The 22,997-nt window shown below is 44.3% G+C and overlaps 1 protein-coding gene across 1 annotated transcript in view; it reads right to left on the bottom strand.

Moving 5' to 3' along the window:
* LOC135525045 (inaD-like protein) overlaps nt 1–22,997 on the bottom strand; it is a 135,187-nt gene that overhangs the window by 12,553 nt on the left and 99,637 nt on the right. The window contains exons 19-26 of the mRNA XM_064952811.1: nt 20,621–20,683; nt 20,162–20,233; nt 15,329–15,443; nt 15,047–15,109; nt 12,379–12,452; nt 11,684–12,086; nt 10,991–11,050; nt 6,393–6,498 (exon numbers count right to left, since the gene is read on the bottom strand). Coding sequence (XP_064808883.1) covers nt 6,393–6,498; nt 10,991–11,050; nt 11,684–12,086; nt 12,379–12,452; nt 15,047–15,109; nt 15,329–15,443; nt 20,162–20,233; nt 20,621–20,683 — 956 coding nt within the window. The remainder of the gene's footprint in view (nt 1–6,392; nt 6,499–10,990; nt 11,051–11,683; nt 12,087–12,378; nt 12,453–15,046; nt 15,110–15,328; nt 15,444–20,161; nt 20,234–20,620; nt 20,684–22,997) is intronic.

The raw sequence follows: 22,997 nt of genomic DNA, 5'->3' as shown, positions 1-22,997 counted from the left end.
AGTCTAGCCAATACCTACAGTAGTCTAGCCAAGACCTACAGTAGTCTAGCCAAGACCTACAGTAGCCTAGCCAAGACCTACAGTAGCCTAGCCAAGACCTACAGTAGTCTAGCCAATACCTACAGTAGTCTAGCCAAGACCTACAGTAGTCTAGCCAAGACCTACAGTAGTCTAGCCAAGACCTACAGTAGTCTAGCCAAGACCTACAGTAGGCTAGTCAAGACCTACAGTAGGCTAGTCAAGACCCACAGTAGTCTAGCCAAAACCTACAGTAGTCTAGCCAAGACCTACAGTAGTCTAGCCAAGACCTACAGTAGGCTAGTCAAGACCTACAGTAGGCTAGTCAAGACCCACAGTAGTCTAGCCAAAACCATGCTAGGTGTCGTTTTGTAGCTTTCCTTTTGTACAGTAGACAATTGTTTTCCACGTGACAAATAAGACAACTGAGATGGTAGGCTATGATTTAAAAAGTCATCTATTTCATCGAACAAATCCAGGGAACGCATGATTGATATATTGATGTGCAACCTGTTGAAATAGGAATTCAGGGTTATCATCCAGGGTTATGATCCAGGGTTATCCGATTTATTTTTTGTGCATATTAGCCAAGGCTATATTATTATTCACCAGATCATGTTGCTAGATAGATTAGTCAATTAGCCTAAATGGCTATCCGTAAATGTAATGTCCCACAAAAACTCTCCAGCGCTAGGCCTACAACAGGCTACTTTCTAGGCCTATTCACCACAAATGGCACACTCCGCTTGGCTCCATGGCTGCATTAAAACCATATAGGCCTATTACCGTACATAGCATACTCCGGTTGTAAAGTGGTGCTATGAACTCAATACTGAGAGGTGAGAAATAAACTATATACTCACAGAAAGTTGTGACTATTCTCTCTGTAACGATAACAAAAATAGTTGCTTTGAAAACTGTCTTTATCCCACAATTGCATTTTGGGCAACGGTCAAATGTTTGTGTTTATTAGAATGAACTGCCAAGTCAAAGGGTCACAAATGCAGGTGTTTTGGTTGCAGTTCTGAGCCCTGGTGTTTGTGTGCTTGCACCGACTTCTATACGCCTCTGACTGCGTATTTTATAGATTTTCCTGAGCAAAGAAGGTAGAATCAATCAAGAAAACAAAGAGGCTATACTACACTAATACAAATTATCCTGCACACTGGGGACACAATGATACTTCCCTTTATTCTCACTGGTTTACAATGAGTCACTGCAAACATGACCAGTTACAAGTGCCACACACACACACACACACACACACACACACACACACACACACACACACACACACACACACACACACACACCTTGGAATTGCTCTGCACAACAATCAATCGGAAACCAATTTCATAGTATGAAACAAAACAAAACTCAATTGCGTACCAACTCAAAACATGCTTTCTGGCTTTGTAAGACCACAGATAGCTTCATACTATAATAACATACCATCTTTTTTTTTGTAAGTACAGGGGAGCCACTGGGGCAAGGTCTTTTATCAAAACAAAACAAACAGTAAAGAAACTATTAAAATATGTTATTTCTTACACTGTAGGTAGGTGGGCTATATGTCTAAGTTCTCCCATGTCTGAGTAAAGCCTTACAGATCTAAACTGCCTTAACTCCATATAGAATGTAAAGTAATGTTGTAATTTGTCACTGACAAAGTCACTCTGGATATGTGTCTGTTAAATTACTGAAATGTCCCCATGTTTGAGCCGGGTAAACACAAGTATGAGTCACAGTTTGCGTGGCAAGTGTCTACGTACATTGCCCACTTATGGATCTGTATAATTTGTGTTGATTGCAAGTAAGTGATGGGTTGAACCCGACTGAGTAGGGGTGGTCAAGGTCTAGCCCCTTGGCAACTGTAGCATAGCATACACACTGTACAACGCAGGCTCCTCCATTATTCATCCAGCTAGCAGACATGGTGCCAGGTTCTGACTGACTGGGATAAATGCCTGTTCAACTGGGTCTCTATCTCTCTCTCTCTAGCCCCTAACCCCTAATCCTAGTACCCTACCCATAACCCAGGCCCCTAATCCTAGTCCCCTACCCTTAACCCAGGCCCCTACCCTTAACCCAGGCCCCTAATCCTAGTCCGCTACCCTTAACCCAGGCCCCTAATCCTAGTCCCCTACCCTTAACACAGCCCCCTAATCCTAGTCCCCTACCCTTAACCCAGGCCCCTAATCCTAGTCCACTACCCTTAACCCAGGCCCCTAATCCTAGTCCCCTAGCCCCTATTTGTACTCAGATCCAGTATTGTTTCACAAATAAGAACAAATTCTTATTTACAATGACGACCTACCCCGGCCAAACCCGGACGACGCTGGACCAATTGTGCGCCACCCTATGGGACTCCCAATCACGGCCAGATGTGATACAGCCTGGATGGTGGCATTCATTCACTGCAACGCTGCACACATCGAATCAGCACACACACACACACACACACCAGTTCAGCCCAGAAGCCTTTGCAGGTGTGTGTGTGTGTGTGTGTGCTGATTCGATGTGTGCAGCGTAGAGGCACGTAACACACACGGGTTAGGCACGTAACACACGGGTTAGGCACGTAACACACGGGTTAGGCACGTAACACGCTAAGGGTTAGGCATGTAACACATAAGGGTTAGGCATGTAACACACTAAGGGTTAGGCATGTAACACACACGGGTTAGGTATGTAACACACACGGGTTAGGTATGTAACATGCTAAGGGTTAGGCATGTAACACACACGGGTTAGGTATGTAACATGCTAAGGGTTAGGCATGTAAAAGGTCTACACGATGGGTTAGAAAATTAATGCATGTAACAAATGCTAAGGGTTAGGCATGTAAAACACACTAAGGGTTAGGCATGTAACACATTAGAGTGGGTTAGGCATGTAAGTGTAGGGGCGCTAAGGGTTAGGCTATGTAACACGCTTGCAAGTTCAAATCCCGGTTACAAGGTACAAATCTGTTGTTCTGCCCCTGAACAGGGTTAGGCATGTAACACGCTTTAGCCTAGTAAAATAAAGGTTAGGCATGTAAAACGCTAATGGTTAGGTATGTAACACGCTAAGGGTTAGGCATGTAACACGCATGGGTTAGACATGTAACATGCTAAGGGTTAGGCATGTAACACGCATGGGTTAGACATGTAACACACTAAGGGTTAGGCATGTAATGCACTAAGGGTTAGGCAAAGCATATGGGCCAAAAAATGTTCACACTGGTAATAGGGTTAGGCATGTAACACACTAAGGGTTACTCATGCAGTAAATAAACTAAGGGTTAGGCATGTAACACATCTAAGGGTTAGGCATGTTGAACACACTAAGGGTTAGGCATGTAACACGCTAAGGGTTAGGCATGGGAGGGACTACGCATGACTTGTCCAATCAGAAACACTATTTTAGGGTTAGAAATGTAACACGCTAAGGGTTAGGCATGTAACACGCATGGGTTAGGGATTACATGTAACACACTAAGGGTTAGGCATGTAACACAGCATGGGTTAGACATGATAACACTTCATTTCCAAATGGTTAGGCATGTAAACACCAGGGTTAGGCATGTAACATCATTTCAAATGGTTTATCTGGCATTGAGCTAACACACTAAGGGTTAGGCATGTAACACACTAAGGGTTAGGCATGTAACACACTAAGGGTTAGGCATGTAACACACTAAGGGTTAGGCATGTAACACACTAAGGGTTAGGCATGTAACACACTAAGGGTTAGGCATGTATGACTGGGGCAGGAAGGGTTAGGCATGTAACACTAAGGGTTAGGCATGTAACACACTAAGGGTTAGGCATGTAACACACTAAGGGTTAGGCATGTAACACGCTAAGGGTTAGGCATGTAACACGCTAAGGGTTAGGCATGTAACACGCTAAGGGTTAGGCATGTAACACGCTAAGGGTTAGGCATGTAACACGCTAAGGGTTAGGCATGTAACACGCTAAGGGTTAGGCATGTAACACGCATGGGTTAGACATGTAACACGCTAAGGGTTAGGCATGTAACACGCTAAGGGTTAGACATGTAACACACTAAGGGTTAGGCATGTAACACACTAAGGGTTAGGCATGTAACATCACACAAACTGAATTGGTCACTAAAGGGTTAGGCATGTAACACACTAAGGGTTAGGCATGTAACACACTAAGGGTTAGGCATGTAACACACTAAGGGTTAGGCATGTAACACACTAAGGGTTAGGCATGTAACACACTAAGGGTTAGGCATGTAACACACTAAGGGTTAGGTATGTAAAGGGTTAGGCATGTAACACGCATGGGTTAGACATGTAACACGCTAAGGGTTAGGCATGTAACACGCATGGGTTAGGCATGTAACACACTAAGGGTTAGGCATGTAAAACACACTAAGGGTTAGGCATGTAACACACTAAGGGTTAGGCATGTAACACACTAAGGGTTATACTGTACATGTAACACCGACTGCATCCTTATGGTTAGGCATGTAACACACTAAGGGTTAGGCACTGTAACATACATCTATATGGTTAGGCACGTAACATCATACTGTATCTTGCCTGGTTAGGCCATCACTCATTCATATATCCTTATGTACATATTCTTTATCCCCTTTATCCCTTGTGTATAAGACAGTAGATTAGGAATTGTTAGTTAGATTACTTGGGTTATTACTGCATTGTCGGAACTAGAAGGCGCGCTACACTCACATTAACATCTGCTAACCATGTGTATGTGACAAATAAAATTTGATTTGATTGGATTTGATTTTTGGTTAGGCATGAATCACGCTAAGGGTTAGGCATGAAACACGCGTGGGTTAGGCATGAAACATGCAAAGGGTTAGGCATAACACACGCGGGTTAGGCATGAATCACGCTAAGGGTTAGGCATGAACACACGCGGGGTTAGGCGCGTAACACACGCGGGTTAGGCGCGTAACACACGCGGGTTAGGCGCGTAACACACGCGGGTTAGGCACGTAACACACTACGGGTTAGGCACGTAACACACACGGGTTAGGCACGTAACACACACGGGTTAGGCACGTAACACACACGGGTTAGGCACGTAACACACACGGGTTAGGCACGTAACACACACGGGTTAGGCACGTAACACACACGGGTTAGGCACGTAACACACTCGGGTTAGGCACGTAACACACACGGGTTAGGCACGTAACACGCTAAGGGTTAGGCACGTAACACGCTAAGGGTTAGGCACGTAACACGCTAAGGGTTAGGCACGTAACACGCTAAGGGTTAGGCACGTAACACGCTAAGGGTTAGACACGTAACACGCTAAGGGTTAGACACGTAACACGCTAAGGGTTAGGCACGTAACACGCTAAGGGTTAGGCATGTAACACGCTAAGGGTTAGGCATGTAACACGCTAAGGGATAGGCATGTAACATGCACAGGTTAGACATGTAACACGCTAAGGGTTAGGCATGTAACACGCTAAGGGTTAGGCATGTAACACGCTAAGGGTTAGGCATGTAACATGCTAAGGGTTAGGCATGTAACACGCATGGGTTAGACATGTAACATGCTAAGGGTTAGGCATGTAACACACTAAGGGTTAGGCAGGTAACTCGCTAAGGGATAGGCATGTAACACGCTAAGGGATAGGCATGTAACATGCACAGGCTAGGCATGTAACACGCTAAGGGTTAGGCATGTAACACACACGGATTAGGCATGTAACACGCTAAGGGATAGGCATGTAACATGCACAGGTTAGGCATGTAACACGCTAAGGGTTAGGCATGTAACACGCTAAGGGATAGGCTTGTAACACGCTAAGGGATAGGCATGTAACATGCACAGGTTAGGCATGTAACGCACGTACACAAACATGCACACACACACAGGTGTATCCAGAAAGTCACCAATGACCAGTCACACACACACGCTTGCAAAATCACACACACGAGAGGAAACGGTGGTTCACATACAGTTGAAGTCGGAAGTTTACATACACGTTAGCCAAATACATTTAAACTCAGTTTTTCACAATTTCTGACATTTAATCCTCGTAAAAATTCCCTGTTTTAGGATCACCACTTTATTTTAAGAATGTGAAATGTCAGAATAATAGTAGAGAGAATTATTTCTTTCAGCTTTTATTTCTTTCATCACATTCCAAGTGTACATGCACTCAATTAGTATTTGGTAGCATTGCCTTGAGCTATCCCTTTAAGGCCTATATACACACAGCAAGAAAGTGTTTTCACTGGCAGTCATTACTGAGAAGATCCATGCACAAGTCAACAGAATTTCAACATGCTTATGAGGCGTGAAAGAGACGAGGGAAGAGGCGGATGTACCCAACAACACAGTTTCCGATTGGTCAAGAGAATAGACACTGACCTTTGACTCCCTCCAGCTCTTCGTCCTGGTCCTCTGTCAGCTGACCGGGTGGCCGGTAGGGCGGGGGGAGTCTCATCGGGGGAGGGGCACCTCCTATTTCTGCTTTCTGCAGGGGGGGAAACCAAAGATATGACGTGTAGATTAGGAAGTGGGCAACTCTGGACCTGCAGCACACTGGGACCAACGCTGTCCATCCCTGACACAGTCTAAAATGGCTTCCTTCCTCTCCTGCCATTCATCTGCACCAGGAACTGGACAGCTGACTTGAACTTTTAACTCTCTGCAAGAGGAAGTGTTCACCCAAGAGAAGATGTGACCCTGTCCTTGGAAACATCATAAAGAGAAGCCTTGGAGAGAAAAAAGACGAGAGAAAAGAGAGAGGGCCTCCAGGAGGGGTAGGAGACGACAGGGGAAAGGATGAGGGCCTCCAGGAGGGGTAGGAGACGACAGGGGAAAGGATGAGGGCCTCCAGGAGGGGTAGTAGATGACAGGGGAAAGGATGAGGGCCTCCAGGAGGGGTAGGAGACGACAGGGGAAAATATGAGGGCCTCCAGGAGGGGTAGTAGATGACAGGGGAAAGGATGAGGGCCTCCAGGAGGGGTAGGAGACGACAGGGGAAAGGATGAAGTGTGGTGTGTTTGGTGCCAGGCAGCACTCCAGCACCTCTCTATTGAACTAAAGCATTTGGGAAATGCAACTGTGCAGTACATGAATGGGCTCCTTGTCCGCCTTCTCAGACCTCTAAATGGGGTCTATTCCTCAACGTTCCCTAATGTCATTTCCCCATCCATCTAATGCACTTTACATATCAAACATTATCCAAAGGGAGATATATACTGAAGTATCCAGTTGCACTCGGGACATATGATCTCAATGTAATTAAACCGGCAAATGAATTGTGCTTAACAGCCCTCCATCCTCCAGAGTTGGGCGTGACGCTAATAGATCTGGGTCTATTAAGCCAAATGATTAAAGGTTAATTGCAGACGGACTGCTCTCATCAAGCTAGGCTCACTTAGGCACTTTCAAAGATTCCTTTCTCCCTCCCTCCTTTCGTCCTGGTAACTTAAAAGGAAATACAAGGTAATAAACAATAGGTCTGTCCCTGACTAAAAGAAGTTTGGGTTGACCAAGAGTCGTCTGTTCTTTCGACCAATCTATTGGTCAACATTTTAAAACATGTATTTTTCCATATATAGACACATCCTATTTGTTTTAACCAAATCAACTATATGACGCAACGTCTCAAGACATCAGTCAGGAAGTTAAAGCTTGGTCGCAAATGCGTCTTCCAAATGGACAATGACCCCAGGCACACTTCCAAAGTTGAGGCAAAATGGCTTAAGGACAACAACGTCAAGGTATTGGAGGTGGTCATCACAAAGCCCTGACCTCAATCCTATAGAACATTTGTGGGCAGAACTGAAAAAGCGTGTGCGAGCAAGGAGGCCTACAAACCTGACTCAGTTACACCAGCTCTGTCAGGAAGAATGGGACAAAATTCAACCAACTTATTGTGGGAAGCTTGTGGAAGGCTACCCGAAACATTTGACCCAAGTTAAACAATTTAAAGTAATGTCATTTGGGTTGTTATTTTGTGACGTCATTAAAAATGTTATAAAGGAAATACTGTAACTTGAAAAGTATACACACTATGTGTGAAGTGTCCATCCTCTACGTTGTGTATGAAATATGACAAACGCCGAGTGTTTTTGTTAAGAGAGGGATGTGATCTTAGAAACTATAAGAGGAAATAACTATTTCTAATAACTATTTCTATAACTTTGTACAAGTGAGTAGCTACCACTCCTTTGAGAGAGCGTGTCAGCTTGATGAGCCACCCCTTTTGAAGAACTGTATAAAATGAGGGGTTAAGGATTAACATATCAGACCAGAGACACGTGTAGCTGCAGCTCACCTCCAAAGTAGTTTGAACTCTGAAATCTCAACACTAGGTAGGGACGATGACATCACCTACCGGAAAATCACTGGTACGGCCAGAAATCTTGCTTGTTTGTAGGTGACCGAATACTTATTTTCCACCATAATTTGCAAATAAATTCATTAAAAATCCTACAATGTGATTTTCTGGATTTTTTTTCTTCATTTTGTCTGTCATAGTTGAAGTGTACCTATGATGAAAATTACAGGCCTCTCATTTTTTTAAGTGGGAGAACTTGCACAATTGGTGGCTGACTAAATACTTTTTTGCCCCACTGTAAATACAATCATAGTCCAAACGGGCGGCGTTCTGTGTGCAAAGTACATGATTACTGTGAGAGTAGTTTCTATTGTGTCAGTCTGCTAAAGGCCTGTTTCTAATGTATTAAGTGTGTATGTTTACTCTGTGTTATCATTTAGTTAGCTAGTAAATAAATAATTAAACCAACTTGTGTAGTACTGAAGTTTTATTTTACCTTTATTTAACTAGGCAAGTCAGTTAAGAACAAATTCTTATTTTCAATGACGGCGTAGGAACAGTGGGTTAACTGCCTGTTCCCTTTTCCTTGTCAGCTCGGGGGTTTGAACTTGCAACTCTCCGGTTACTTGTCCAACGCTCCAACCACTAGGCTACTCTGCCGCCCCAATCATAAGTAAGGTTGTTTTTTTTGCAGATGCAGGAAGCTACGACTGTTCAGAATGATGATATGATACGAGGTTATGATTAATACGTTGACTATTTTATGGATGTGATAAAGGGTAAAGACCTTTAGAGTTTAATTCGGGAGATCAAATCTCTTTAAACCACCGCGCTCGTGGTGCCCCAAATCCTAATGAGTTAATTGTTACATGCTTACTTTAAATTAGATAACAATTAAACATAGTTAGTGGATTAGATAAATAACAGTCATCAGATTAATGAAAGTCACGACAGTTATAACAAACTCTGAACACCGTAATACATGTGACAGAAAAATGGATGCAGAAGAGGTGACAAAGTTGAACCGGGGAATGTTTACTGGTGGCTCAGGAGGTAAAGGGGAAGTTGGATGCATGGAATAAATTTGACTAGTTGTGGAAAATTCTGGAGATCAAGAAAAAGAAGGTGAGGAGCAAGCGCTGTGTGTATATTATGTCTCTGCCAAACAGCTGCTGTATAGAATACAATATCATTTCCCTGAGCGTTTGGAACAATGTAAACACTCAATAAATTATAAGTGTGCCAGAGAGTCTGTTGTAATGTTTTCTTTGTTAAGCATTTATTACAGCAAAGACTAAAAACAGTCGCATTCATTAGTGAATGCAATTTCTGAAATGGGGCGGTTTATTTATTATTTAAGCTAATTATTCATGGCTTGCTTTATTGTATTTTAAAACGAAATGCTTGATTGCATTTCAAATCATGAAAGGCTCGTATGCTGTGTGATGACATGAACAAATGAATGATTGATTGATATAGTAGCCTATGTAAGTTTTGAAATATAGGCCTCAGTAAGATACGGTATTAAGACTAAACAGGATGGCCTCTTAGGCCTACAGCTGCTGTGGTGGTTATACAAGGCTGCTACACTAACCCTACTAATGATAATGACATTACTTATTATTATAATGATGATCATAATAATAATAGTAATAATAACAATAAGATGGTATTAAGACTAAACAGGATGGGCTCTTTGGCTCTTAGATCAATGGTGGTTATACAAGGCTGCTATACTAACCCCACTAATGATACTGACATTACTTATTATTATAATGATGATCATAATAACAATAAGAAGGAGATCAAGAAAAAGGAGCGTTATTATTCTTATTATAAATAGTATTTTTCCGACCATTTGGAAAAGTCTGTTCTAACAAAAAGAAGAGTAAAGCCTTTATTACAGCAAAGCAAAGATTAAAAACAGACACATTTGTCAAATTATTTTGTAGTTGTGTGAAGTTTGGTGCTCACGGAGTCAGCAGGCCGTTAAACACTCAAACAGGCAACAGAAGCAGGATCAGTCTCATTTCTGTCGATACAGTATATTGATGATTTATAAAGCCAGGCACATTTAACAGTTAGGCTATTGACCTAATTAAGTTGGGGTTGTTTTCTCATCTCCTCATTCTGCTGCTGCCTCAACTGCATTGTTTTTCTTAACACCAATATGCTGGTTAACTTTGCTATTATGCTCATTGCAACATGGTCTAGGAAAAGGCTCCAATTCAACAGAGCACTGATGTGTTTCTGAACCGCGGACAGCGACCGCTATCCAAAGTGGGAGAAAGCACATTTGTTATTAAATAATAGTATTTGTATTAGTGTTGACTCATTGTTCTTATGTAATATAACCATATACAATTTCAGTAGCACAAGACAAGGACTGTGCCATCCCAAAGGCCTCCACAATGGATCAGTCCACTCAGACAGGTGTCTTGTGCACCAAAGAGGTACATACATATACATACATATACATACATATATACATACACACACACACAAACAGCTAAAGCTCGACCAAAGAAATCTTGGTCGACCAACTGCCGATCGACCAAACAATCGACCAGACGAATAATTGGAGTCAGTCCTAATAAACATATTTTAAAAGTTATAACCAAGCCTGTGACATTTTCACCACCATCAAATGCTCTCAGAAAGTGTGGTGGCTGCTTACCGGCATGACTCTGCTCTTTGCCTTGTGCTTTCTGTAACTGGGCGCCGTTAGTGAGACAGGCTGGAAAGAGAAAGACATGCAGACAGACAGACAGACAGACAGACACACAAGCACACAGACAGACAAGCTCACAGACAGACAAGCACACCCACACATACACGGACAGACAAGCACAAAGACAGACACACAGACAAACGCGCACACACATACACGGACAGACAAGCACAAAGATAGACACACACAGACAAACGCGTGCACACATATACACGGACAGACAAGCACAAAGACAGACACACACAGACAAACACGCGCACACATACACGGACAGACAAGCACAAAGACAGACATACACAGACAAACGCGTGCACACATACACGGACAGACACATAGACATGTGAAGAACGTCAAACTCCATTCATGCACCAAGCACCAGCTGAAATAACAACAACTACAAGAAATCCTAACCTAGAAGAGAAGCCGCAGAGCAAACACAACCAATTCTCTAAGGCAAAGAGGGGGCACCACAAACTACAACAGTGATACACATTCATGAAACACTGTATCACTGAAGAGACGCCCGCCAATAAACTGCCTATCCCCCAAGAAAACGCTTGAGCATCTAAGGGATATAAAAATAGAAGTACATTTTGTTGGGTCATGATTTGTGCTGTGTGTGTGGGGTTGTATGTTTACCCTTGGCGTGGCAGAGAGGCTCTGAACGATGAAGACCACAGGACTGGGAGCTGTCTTGATGACCTGGACTGCCTCCTCATGACTGGCATTCTGGAGGTCCACACCTGATACCTGACACACACACACACACACACACACATACACACACGCACACAGAAAGAGAGGAGAGGAAGAAGAGGGAGACAGAGGAGGAAGACAAGCACAAAGATAGAACAGACAGACAAACGCGTGCACACAGATACAGGACAGACAAGACAAAGACAGACACACACAGACAAACACGAGACAGAGGAGGACAGACAAGCACAAAGACAGACATACACAGACAAAGGGGGACACATAGGACGGACAGACACATAGACATGTGAAGAACGTCAAACTCCATTCATGCACCAAGCACCAGCTGAAATAACAACAAATACAAGAAATCCTAACCTAGAAGAGAAGCCGCAGAGCAAACACAACCAATTCTCTAAGGCAAAGAGGGGGCACCACAAACTACAACAGTGATACACATTCATGAAACACTGTATCACTGAAGAGGAGACGAGGAAGAATAAACTGCCTATCCCCCAAGAGGAGCATCTAGGGATATAAAAATAGAAGTACAGGTTGAGGAGAAAGTTGAGATTTGTGTGAGAAAGGGAGTAGGTTTAAGAGAGAGCGTGGCAGAGAGGCTCTGAGACGATGAAGACCAAGGACTGGGAGCTGTCTTGATGACCTGGACTGCCTCCTCATGACTGGCATTCTGGAGGTCCACACCTGATACCTGACACACACACACACACACACACACATACACACACGCACACAGAAAGAGAGGAGAGGGGGAAGAGAGAGAGAGAGAGGAGGAAGAGAGAGAGAGGAGGATGAGAGAGAGGAGGAAGAGAGAGAGGAGAGGAGAGAGAGAGAGAGGAGAGGAGAAAGAGAGAGAGAGGAGAGGAGAAAGAGAGAGAGAGGAGAGGAGAAAGAGAGAGGAGAGGAGGAGAGAGAGGAGGAAGAGGGAGAGGAGAGGAGGAAGAGAGAGAGGAGAGGAGAAAGAGAGAGAGAGGAGAAGAGGAGAGAAGAGAGGAGAGGAGAAAACAGAGAGAGAGGGGAAAAGAGAGAGAGGAGAGAGGAGAGGAAGAAGAGAGAGAGGAGACGAGGAAGAGAGGAGAGGGGGAAGAGAGAGGAGAGGAGGAAGAGAGAGAGGAGAGGAGAAAGAGAGAGGAGAGAGAAAGAGAGAGAGAGGAGAGGAGAAAGAGAGAGAGGAGGAAGAGAGAGATGCGAGAGAGGAGAGGAGGAAGAGAGAGAGGAGAGAGGAGAGGAGGGAGAGAGAGGAGAGGAGAAAGAGAGAGAGGAGAGAGAGAGGAGAAAGAGAGAGAGAGGGGAAAGAGAGAGAGGAGAGGAGAAAGAGAGAGAGGAGGAAGAGAGAGAGGAGAGGAGAAAGAGAGAGAGAGGAGAGAGGAGAGGAGGAAGAGAGACAGGAGGAAGAGAGAGAGGAGAGGAGAAAGAGAGAGAGAGGAGAGGAGGAAGAGAGAGGAGAGGAGGAAGAGAGAGAGGAGAGGAGGAAGAGAGAGGAGAGGAGGAAGAGAGAGAGGAGAGGAGAAAGACAGAGAGAGGAGAGGAGAAAGAGTGAGAGAGGAGAGAGGAGGAAGACAGAGAGGAGGAAGAGAGAGAGGAGAGGAGAAAGAGAGAGAGAGGAGAGAGGAGAGGAGAAAGAGAGGAGAGGAGAAAGACAGAGAGAGGAGGGGAAAAGAGAGAGAGGAGAGAGGAGAGGAAGAAGAGAGAGAGGAGGAAGAGAGAGAGGAGAGGGGGAAGAGAGAGAGGAGAGGGGGAAGAGAGAGAAAGAGGAGGAGAGAGAGAGAGAGGAGGAGGAGAAAGAGAGAGAGGAGAGGAGAAAGAGAGGAGAGGAGGAATAGAGAGGGGAGAGGAGAAAGAGAGAGAGAGGAGAGAGGAGAGGAGGAAGAGAGAGAGGAGAGGAGAAAGAGAGAGGAGGAGAGAGAAGGAAGAGAGAGAGGAGAGAGGAGAGGAGAGAAGAGAGGAGAGGAGAAAGAGAGGAGGAGAGGGAGGAAGAGAGAAAGGAGAGGAGAAAGAGAGAGAGAGGAGAAGAGAGAGGAGAGAGAGAGAGGAGAGAGAGAGAGAGAGGAGAAAGAGAGAGAGAGAGATAGGAGAGGGGGAAGAGAGAGAGGAGAGGAGAAGAGAGAGGAAGAGAGAGAGAGGAGAGAGAGAGAGGAGGGGAAGAGAAAGAGAGGAGAGGGGAAGAGAGAGAGAGAGAGGGAGGAGAGGAGAAGAGGAAGAGAGAGAGAGAGGAGGAAGAGAGAGGAGAGGAGAAAGAGAGAGAGGAGAGGAGAAAGAGAGAGAGAGAGGAGATAGGAGAAGAGGAAGAGAGAGAGGAGAGGGGGAAGAGAGAGAGGAAAGGGGGAAGAGAGAAAGAGGAGGAAGAGAGAGGAGAGGAGAAAGAGAGAGGAGAGGAGAAAGAGAGAGAGGAGATAGGAGAGGAGGAAGAGAGAGAGAGGAGAGAGGAGGAAGAGAGGACAGGAGAAAGAGAGAGATAGGAGAGAGAGAGAGGAGAAAGAGAGGAGAGGAGAAAGAGAGGAGAGAGGAGAGGAGGAAGAGAGGAGAGGGGGAAGAGAGTGGAGAGGAAGAGAGAGGAGAGAGGAGGAAGAGAGAGGAGAGGAGAAAGAGAGAGAGAGGAGATAGGAGAGGAGGAAGAGAGAGAGGAGAGAGGAGAGGGGGAAGAGAGAGAGGAGAGGGGGAAGAGAGAGAGAGGAGAGGGGGAAGAGAGAGAGAGGAGGAAGAGAGAGGAGAGGAGGAAGAGAGAGGAGAGGAGAAAGAGAGAGAGAGGAGAGAGGAGAGGAGGAAGAGATAGGAGAGGAGGAAGAGAGAGGAGAAGAGAAAGAGAGAGAAGGAAGAGAGAGAGAGGAGAGGAGAAAGAGAGGAGAGGAGAAAGAGAGAGAGGAGGAAGAGAGAGAGAGGAGAGGAGGAAGAGATAGGAGAGGAGGAAGAGAGAGAGAGGAGAGAGGAGAGAGGAGGAAGAGATAGGAGACAGGAAAGAACATACAGAAAGAAAAAGGGATGGCATGAGATTGAGTGGTGAGGAAGGGGATAGAGATGGAAAGAGGAAAGAGTGAGAAAGGGGGTCAAAAGAGAGACACCAGAAAGAGAGAGAGGAGAGAGAGCGAAAGGAGGGATAAAGAGAGAGGGGGGAGAGGATACAACAGAGGTCACCAACCTGTCTGGAATTTGCGGTTCGCGTTTCTGTAGCATAGACATAGTGTTGTAAGTAGCGTTCCTCTAGCGTTGCTACAGTGTTGAATTATCAGTCCTGTATCAATGCTGTGTCAATGCTATAGCATTGTGCTAGCATTATCTCCTCCTCACCTGCACTATCTTGTCTCCAGTCTTGAGGGAGCGAGTGCGTCCCGCTGGGCTCTCAAGCAGTACCTGTAATTGATTTCATTAATTCAATTCATTAATGAAATAAAAAGATACAAGTTTTGATACATTTCTGAATCAATATAAAGATGTAAAGCTACATTATGGGATTTAAACAAGATCTAAACAGGATACGATACCACTTGTTTTGGTATAAGGCTTCACAAGTCCCTGACTGAAGCTTTAAGCTACAAAGTCGAGGGAAGGAGAATGTCAGCATGGCGTCACCTGTTTGATAAAGATGCCCTTGAGTTCCTCTCCATTCTTCAGTCTCTTGATGACGCTGTGCCCGCCCACGATGCTGATGCCAAGAGACTCACAATCCTCCTGCCACACCTCCACTCTGGAAGCACGTGGGCACATGCCAGGGTAAGTTCACACACAGACGAGTGAAAATGCACACACACACACACACACACACACACACACACACACACACACACACACACACACACACACACACACACACAGAGGGAAAGAGACAGATGCACGTACACATACACAGACAGACACACGTACACAAGTACACACACACACAAATCCTGTGATCTCCATTACTCAGGCATCTCGCCTACATCTATTATGTAGCAGAACAGCTCATTAAAGTGTTCATGAGTCATGACTGCTCTCGGGATGAGACAGGCACACACACAACCATGGCACCAACTATTAAGAGGACGAGTCTCGGACCTCAGAAAAATGTATAATTAGAAAAAATGACCATGTATATACAGTTGAAGTCGGAAGTTTACATACACTTAGGCTGGAGTCATTAAAACTCATTTTCAACCCCTCCACAAATTTCTTGTTAACGAACTATAGTTTTGGCAAATCGGTTAGATCTACTTTTTGCATGACACAAATCAGTTTTCCAACAATTGTTTAAAGACAGATTACTTCACTTATAATTCACTGTATCACAATTCCAGTGGGTCAGAAGTTTACATACACTAAGTTGACTGTGCCTTTTAACAGCTTGGAAAATTCCTGAAAATTATGTCATGGATTTAGAAGGTTCTGATATCATGGGAAAGTCAAATGAAATCAGCCAAGACCTCAAAACAATATTTGTAGACCTCCACAAGTCTGGTTCATCCTTGAGAGCAATTTCCAAACACCAGAAGGTACCACGTTCATCTGAACAAACAATAGTACGCAAGTATAAACACCATTGGACCACACAGCCGTCATACCGCTGAGGAAGGAGATGCATTCTGTCTCCTAGAGATGAACGTACTTTGATGCGAAAAGTGCAAATCAATCCCAGAACAACAGCAGAGGACCTTGTGAAGATGCTGGAGGAAACAGGTACAAAAGTGTTTATATCCACAGTAAAAACGAGTCCTATATCGACATAACCTGAAAGGCAGGTCAGCAAGGAAGGAGCCACTACTCCAAAACCACCATAATAAAAGCTAGACTACGGTTTCCAACTGCACATGGGGACAAAGATCACACTTTTTGGAGAAATCTGGTCTGATGAAAATTGAACTGTTTGGCCATAATGACCATTGTTATGTTTGGAGCAAAAAGGGGGAGGCTTGCAAGCCAAAGAACATCATCCCAACCGTGAAGCACGGGGGTGGCAGCATCATGTTGTGGGGGTGCTTTGCTGCAGGAGGGACTGGTGAACTTAACAAAATGGGAGGACAATTACGTGGACATATTGAAGCAACGTCTCAAGACATCAGTCAGTAAGTTAAAGCTTGCTCGCAAATGGGTCTTCCAAATGGACAATGACCCCAAGCATACTTACAAAGTTGTGGAAAAATGGCTTAAGGACAGCAAAGTCAAGGTACTGGAGTGGCCATCACAAAGCCCTGAAGTCAATCCTATAGAACATTTGTGGGCAGAACCGAAAAAGTGTGTGCGAGCAAGGAGGCCGACAAACCTGACTCTGTCAGGAGGAATGGGCCAGAATTCAGCCAACTTATTGTGGGAAGCTTGTGGAAGGCTACCGGAAACATTTGACCCAAGTTAAACAATTTAAAGGCAATGCTACCAAATACTAATTAAGTTATTTAATATTAAATAACTATTAAATAACACATATGGAATCATGTAAGTTCGAATGAACTTATCCTCTGTAGCAGAGGTAACTCAGGGTCTTCCTTTCCTGTGGCGGTCCTCATGAGAGCCTGTTTCATCATAGCGCTTGATGGTTTTTCTGACTGCATTTGAAGAACCTTTAAAAGTTTTACTGACCTTCATGTCTTAAAGTAATGAAGGGCTGTCATTTCCCGTTGCTTATTGGAGCTGTTCTTGCCATAATATGGACTCTGTCTTTTACCAAATAGGGCTATCTTCTATATACCACACCTACCTTGTCACAACACAGCTGATTGGCTCAAACACATTAAGAAGGAAAGAAATTCCACAAATTAACTTTTAACAAGGCATACGTGTTAATTGAAATGCATTCCAGGTGACTTCCTCACGAAGCTGGTTGAAAGAATGCCAAGAGTGTGCAAAGCTGTCATCAAGGCAAAGGGTGGCTACTTTGAAGAATCTCAAATATAAAATATATTTTTACTTGTTTAACACTTTTTTGGTTACTCCATGATTCCATATGTGTTATTTCATAGTGTTGATGTCTTCACTATTATTCTGCAATCTAGAAAATAGTAAAAATAAAGAAAAACCCTGGAATGAGTAGGTGTGTTCAAACTTTTGACTTTTACTGTATGTATATAAACTCAGCTTCTGTGAAGAGAGTAGTACACAGCATTGTACGAGATCTTCAGTTTCTTGGCAATTTATCACATGGAATAGCCTTAATTTCTCAGAACAAGAATAGACTGACGAGTTTCAGAAGAAAGTCATTTGTTTCTGGCCATTTTGAGCCTGTAATCGAAACCCACAAATGCTGATGCTACAGATTCTCAACTAGTCTAAAGAAGGCCAGTTGTATTGCTTCTTTCATCAGAATAACAGTTTTCAGCTTTGCTAACATAATTACAAAAGGGTTTTCTAATGATCAATTAGCTTTTAAAATGATAAACTTGGATGAGCTAACACAATGTGCCATTGGATCACAAGAGTGATGGTTGCTGATAATGGGCCTCTGTAGATATTCCATATTCCAGCTACAATAGTCATTTACAACATTAACAATGTCTACACTGTATTTATGATCAATATGATGCTATTTTAGTGAACAAAAAATGTGCTTTTCTTTCAAAAACCAGTGGAATCATGGTTTGTTCATTATGTTTGCCTTCCTCTATGTGTACCAGTGGAATCATGGTTTGTTCATTATGTTTGCCTGCCTCTATGTGTACCAGTGGAATCATGAACAGTGGTTTGTTCATTATGTTCGCCTGCCTCTATGTGTACCAGTGGAATCATGAACAGTGGTTTGTTCATTATGTTTGCGTGTGTCCCCAGGATATGCCTTTTTAAAAGCACATTCACCACACTCTCAAACGGCTAACTCTGCCCTCTCGTGGCACAGGCCGAGGGCCGACCAGGAACAAACTAAACCAGCTCGCAGTCGGCTCAAGGAGGCAATAGAGATGCTGCTGTGTTTGCGAAATGCCGGACAAAAGGCAATTTTAAAACGATCCAGCGACTCCTGCCGTGTCTAACGGACAACCCCCACACAAACATAAAACGACACTCGTAGAATGAGTGCACAAGCTTATAGACATGTCAGTCAGTCAGGTGGGTCTGTCGGCAGGGCTCTGGCTATATTACTTAGCCAGCTAGAAAGATGACGCAAGAAGCAAAAGGTAACGTTAAACGGAGCCTACCTCAGCAGGAGCAAAAAATACGCTACTAAATTCACACATTAACTTTGCTTTACAGAGAGTAGGCTACTGAGGAAGACAGTGATGATGTGGCGCTCAGTGGTGAGGCTGAGGCGGGACGCACGCACGAGGGAGGGAGCAGAGGGAAAAGTCTGTACCGTGGTTCCCAAACTGGAGGTCGTGGCCCCATGTGGGGACCCCTGAGAAAATCTGTACTAATCTTATCAAAACAAGTTAGGAACATAAACACATAAGATATGTTTCATATATGAACATCTCCCATTGACCCATCTTCCTTATAGGCCATACTTTAAAATGCAATAAACACGCAAAAAATAGTTCCAAAAAATGTCCTACGTTTTCATTTTGTCGCTGTTACTGTGTGTCAGTGTGAATCATTTGTCATATTTCCATCCTTTCAGGGGTATAACATTACAACTGTATAGCTAATAGGCTGTGTTTTTATAGATGGACTGCGGTGAATGAACCTACAGCAGCCAAGGTCATATAATGGCTGGTGTTAAATGCTTGTTTTTGCTGTTCTCCAAATAGAATTTGAACATTTTTTTTTATTGTATAGAAAACAATGCTGGGGGGGACCCTTCCCCCACCACCTTTTTGGAAAGTTGAAGCTCATTTACTGCATTTCTATTTAATAAAAAAACATCCAAATTCTATTTGGAGAACAGCAAAAACGAGCAAAAACACCAGCCATTATGACCTTGGCTGCTGTAGGTTCATTCACCTCAGTCCATCTAATAACACTAAAACACAAACCCTGGTTATGGCCCTGCACACTACCCCACACACACTCACGCAGGTCCAGGTACACACACAAACCCTGGTTATGGCCCTGTACACTACCCCACACACACACACTCACGCAGGTCCAGGTACACACACAAACACTGCAGTTATGGCCCTGCACACTACCCCACACACACTCACGCAGGTCCAGGTACACACACAAACCCTGGTTATGGCCCTGCACACTACCCCACACACACTCACGCAGGTCCAGGTACACACACAAACCCTGCAGTTATGATCACATTGCTCTCTATTAGGTGGGTCTGGAGTTTGACATTTCTTTTAACTGTGAGAAATTATCGTCCAGGTTCCAAACTACACGTTTAATAATGATTATTTCCCCAGTCCTTCTGTACCCGATAAACTAAAAACAAACCATGACCCAAAAAACAAGGTGAATTTAGTGAATCTGTTAAATGTTTCATCAAAAAAAGATACTTTGTCAGTATCCACTTGGACACATCCAGACAGACAAATGGACACACATGGACACAGCCCTTACCTGCGTGGGGGTCCCCAGTGACTGAAGGCAGGGGTCTCCTCTCCCTCTCCTTCCTCCCTCTCAGGTAGATCACTGAGAGCATACGCCAAGATGTTGTTAACCACTAATTGATTTTAATGTATTGTCCCTGTACGTTCACCTGTTCTGTATCTACACGCTGACTGCTTCCTACTGACCTCTTGCCAGCTCCCCCTTGCAAGAGAGTTTTCTGACCCCAAGGGTCTTTTCCCAAATACGAAAGGTTGAAGAGTGACTGAACACATCGATTGGAACATGTGTTTTTCTGTTGCTCATTAGAAAAAACTACATTTCGGTCTTGGAGGGGTGTTTCCTGAGCGATTCTGGGTTTGGTTAATTATGTATGTCCCCCATGAGACACTTTAAATAACAACCAGAGGTGATGGTGAATGTAGAATGTGTGTGTTGCCTGTGGCTCTACAGCGAGTTCTGTTGTCCTACCTGTGTCGTCCTCCTCCCTGGCTCCTCCTCTTTCTCCTCTCTGTGCCAATCAAATGCACCGAGCTAGAGGAGAACACATCAACCATTAGGTATATCAATCAATCTATCCATTCATAAATTAATCAACCACTTTACTGTACCAGTTGGGATATTGGTAGTGCAGTACGATACGTTGTTCAGTTTTGATACTGTATTATTATTATTATTATTATTATTATGTATGTACCGCGTGAGGATAGGACATGGCAAGACATTTTTGCAACTTATTCCCACTGTTTAAACAGTAGCACTGGAAATAACACACCCCTTTAGGTTCCCCAGGTAGAAATGTTCCCTCCTACAATATGTGCGGCTAGTGGGTCTGTATAACCATTCAATTTACATAATTTACTCTGCAATAAACCTCATACCTTAACAGGGATCGTATGTATCAAGCATCTCAGAGTACGAGTGCTGTTCTAGGATCAGTTTCCCTGTTTGTTCATGTAATATTATTCATGATGCTCTAAAAAGGCAAAACTGACCTGAAATCAGCACTCCTACTCTGAGACACTATGAATACAGACCTTTGCCAAAGGGGGAAATGATAGAGATTTCAGTGTAACGAATCCCGATTTAACCAGTATGTGATCTCCTATTCCAACGTGGAAAGACGAGCTGATAAATTGAATTTGGTATCCATCTCAAGTGACAAGAGATGTAGTCAAATATGAATGAGGCTGTTATGGACAGGCTGTTATGGACGTGAGTGAGACTGTTATGGACGTGAGTGAGACTGTTATGGACGTGAGTGAGGCTGTTATGGACGTGAGTGAGACTGTTATGGACGTGAGTGAGGCTGTTATGGACGTGAGTGAGACTGTTATGGACGTGAGTGAGACTGTTATGGACGTGAGTGAGAGGCTGTTATGGACGTGGACGTGAGTGAGACTGTTATGGACGTGAGTGAGGCTGTTATGGACGTGAGTGAGGCTGTTATGGACGTGAGTGAGACTGTTATGGACGTGAGTGAGACTTATGGACGTGAGTGAGGCTGTGGAGGCTGTTATGGACGTGAGTGAGACTGTTATGGACGTGAGTGAGGCTGTTATGGACGTGAGTGAGGCTGTTATGGACGTGAGTGAGACTGTTATGGACGTGAGTGAGACTGTTATGGACGTGAGTGAGGCTGTTATGGACGTGAGTGAGACTGTTATGGACGTGAGTGAGACTGTTATGGACAGGCTGTAATGGACGTGAGTGAGACTGTTATGGACGTGAGTGAGGCTGTTATGGACGTGAGTGAGACTGTTATGGACGTGAGTGAGACTGTTATGGACAGGCTGTTATGGACGTGAGTGAGACTGTAATGGACGTGAGTGAGACTGTTATGGACGTGAGTGAGACTGTTATGGACAGGCTGTTATGGACGTGAGTGAGACTGTTATGGACGTGAGTGAGACTGTAATGGACGTGAGTGAGACTGTTATGGACGTGAGTGAGGCTGTTATGGACGTGAGTGAGACTGTTATGGACGTGAGTGAGACTGTTATGGACAGGCTGTTATGGACGTGAGTGAGACTGTTATGGACGTGAGTGAGACTGTTATGGACGTGAGTGAGACTGTTATGGACGTGAGTGAGACTGTTATGGACGTGAGTGAGACTGTTATGGACGTGAGTGAGACTGTTATGGACGTGAGTGAGACTGTATGGACGTGAGTGAGGCTGTTATGGACGTGAGTGAGACTGTTATGGACGTGAGTGAGACTGTTATGGACGTGAGTGAGACTGTTATGGACGTGAGTGAGACTGTTATGGACGTGAGTGAGACTGTTATGGACAGGCTGTAATGGACAGGCTGTTAGTGGACGTGAGGCTGTAATGGACGTGAGTGAGGCTGTTATGGACGTGAGTGAGACTGTTATGGACAGGCTGTTATGGACGTGAGTGAGACTGTAATGGACGTGAGTGAGGCTGTTATGGACGTGAGTGAGACTGTTATGGACAGGCTGTAATGGACGTGAGTGAGGCTGTAATGGACGTGAGTGAGGCTGTTATGGACGTGAGTGAGACTGTTATGGACAGGCTGTAATGGACGTGAGTGAGACTGTTATGGACGTGAGTGAGGCTGTTATGGACGTGAGTGAGACTGTTATGGACGTGAGTGAGACTGTTATGGACAGGCTGTTATGGACGTGAGTGAGACTGTAATGGACGTGAGTGAGACTGTTATGGACGTGAGTGAGACTGTTATGGACGTGAGTGAGACTGTAATGGACGTGAGTGAGACTGTTATGGACGTGAGTGAGACTGTAATGGACAGGCTGTTATGGACATGAGTGAGGCTGTTATGGACGTGAGTGAGACTGTAATGGACGTGAGTGAGACTGTAATGG

The sequence above is a fragment of the Oncorhynchus masou genome, chromosome 31 (assembly GCF_036934945.1).
Source record: "Oncorhynchus masou masou isolate Uvic2021 chromosome 31, UVic_Omas_1.1, whole genome shotgun sequence".
Lineage (NCBI taxonomy): Eukaryota > Metazoa > Chordata > Actinopteri > Salmoniformes > Salmonidae > Oncorhynchus > Oncorhynchus masou.
This window is presented reverse-complemented; position numbering and strand designations above follow the sequence as displayed.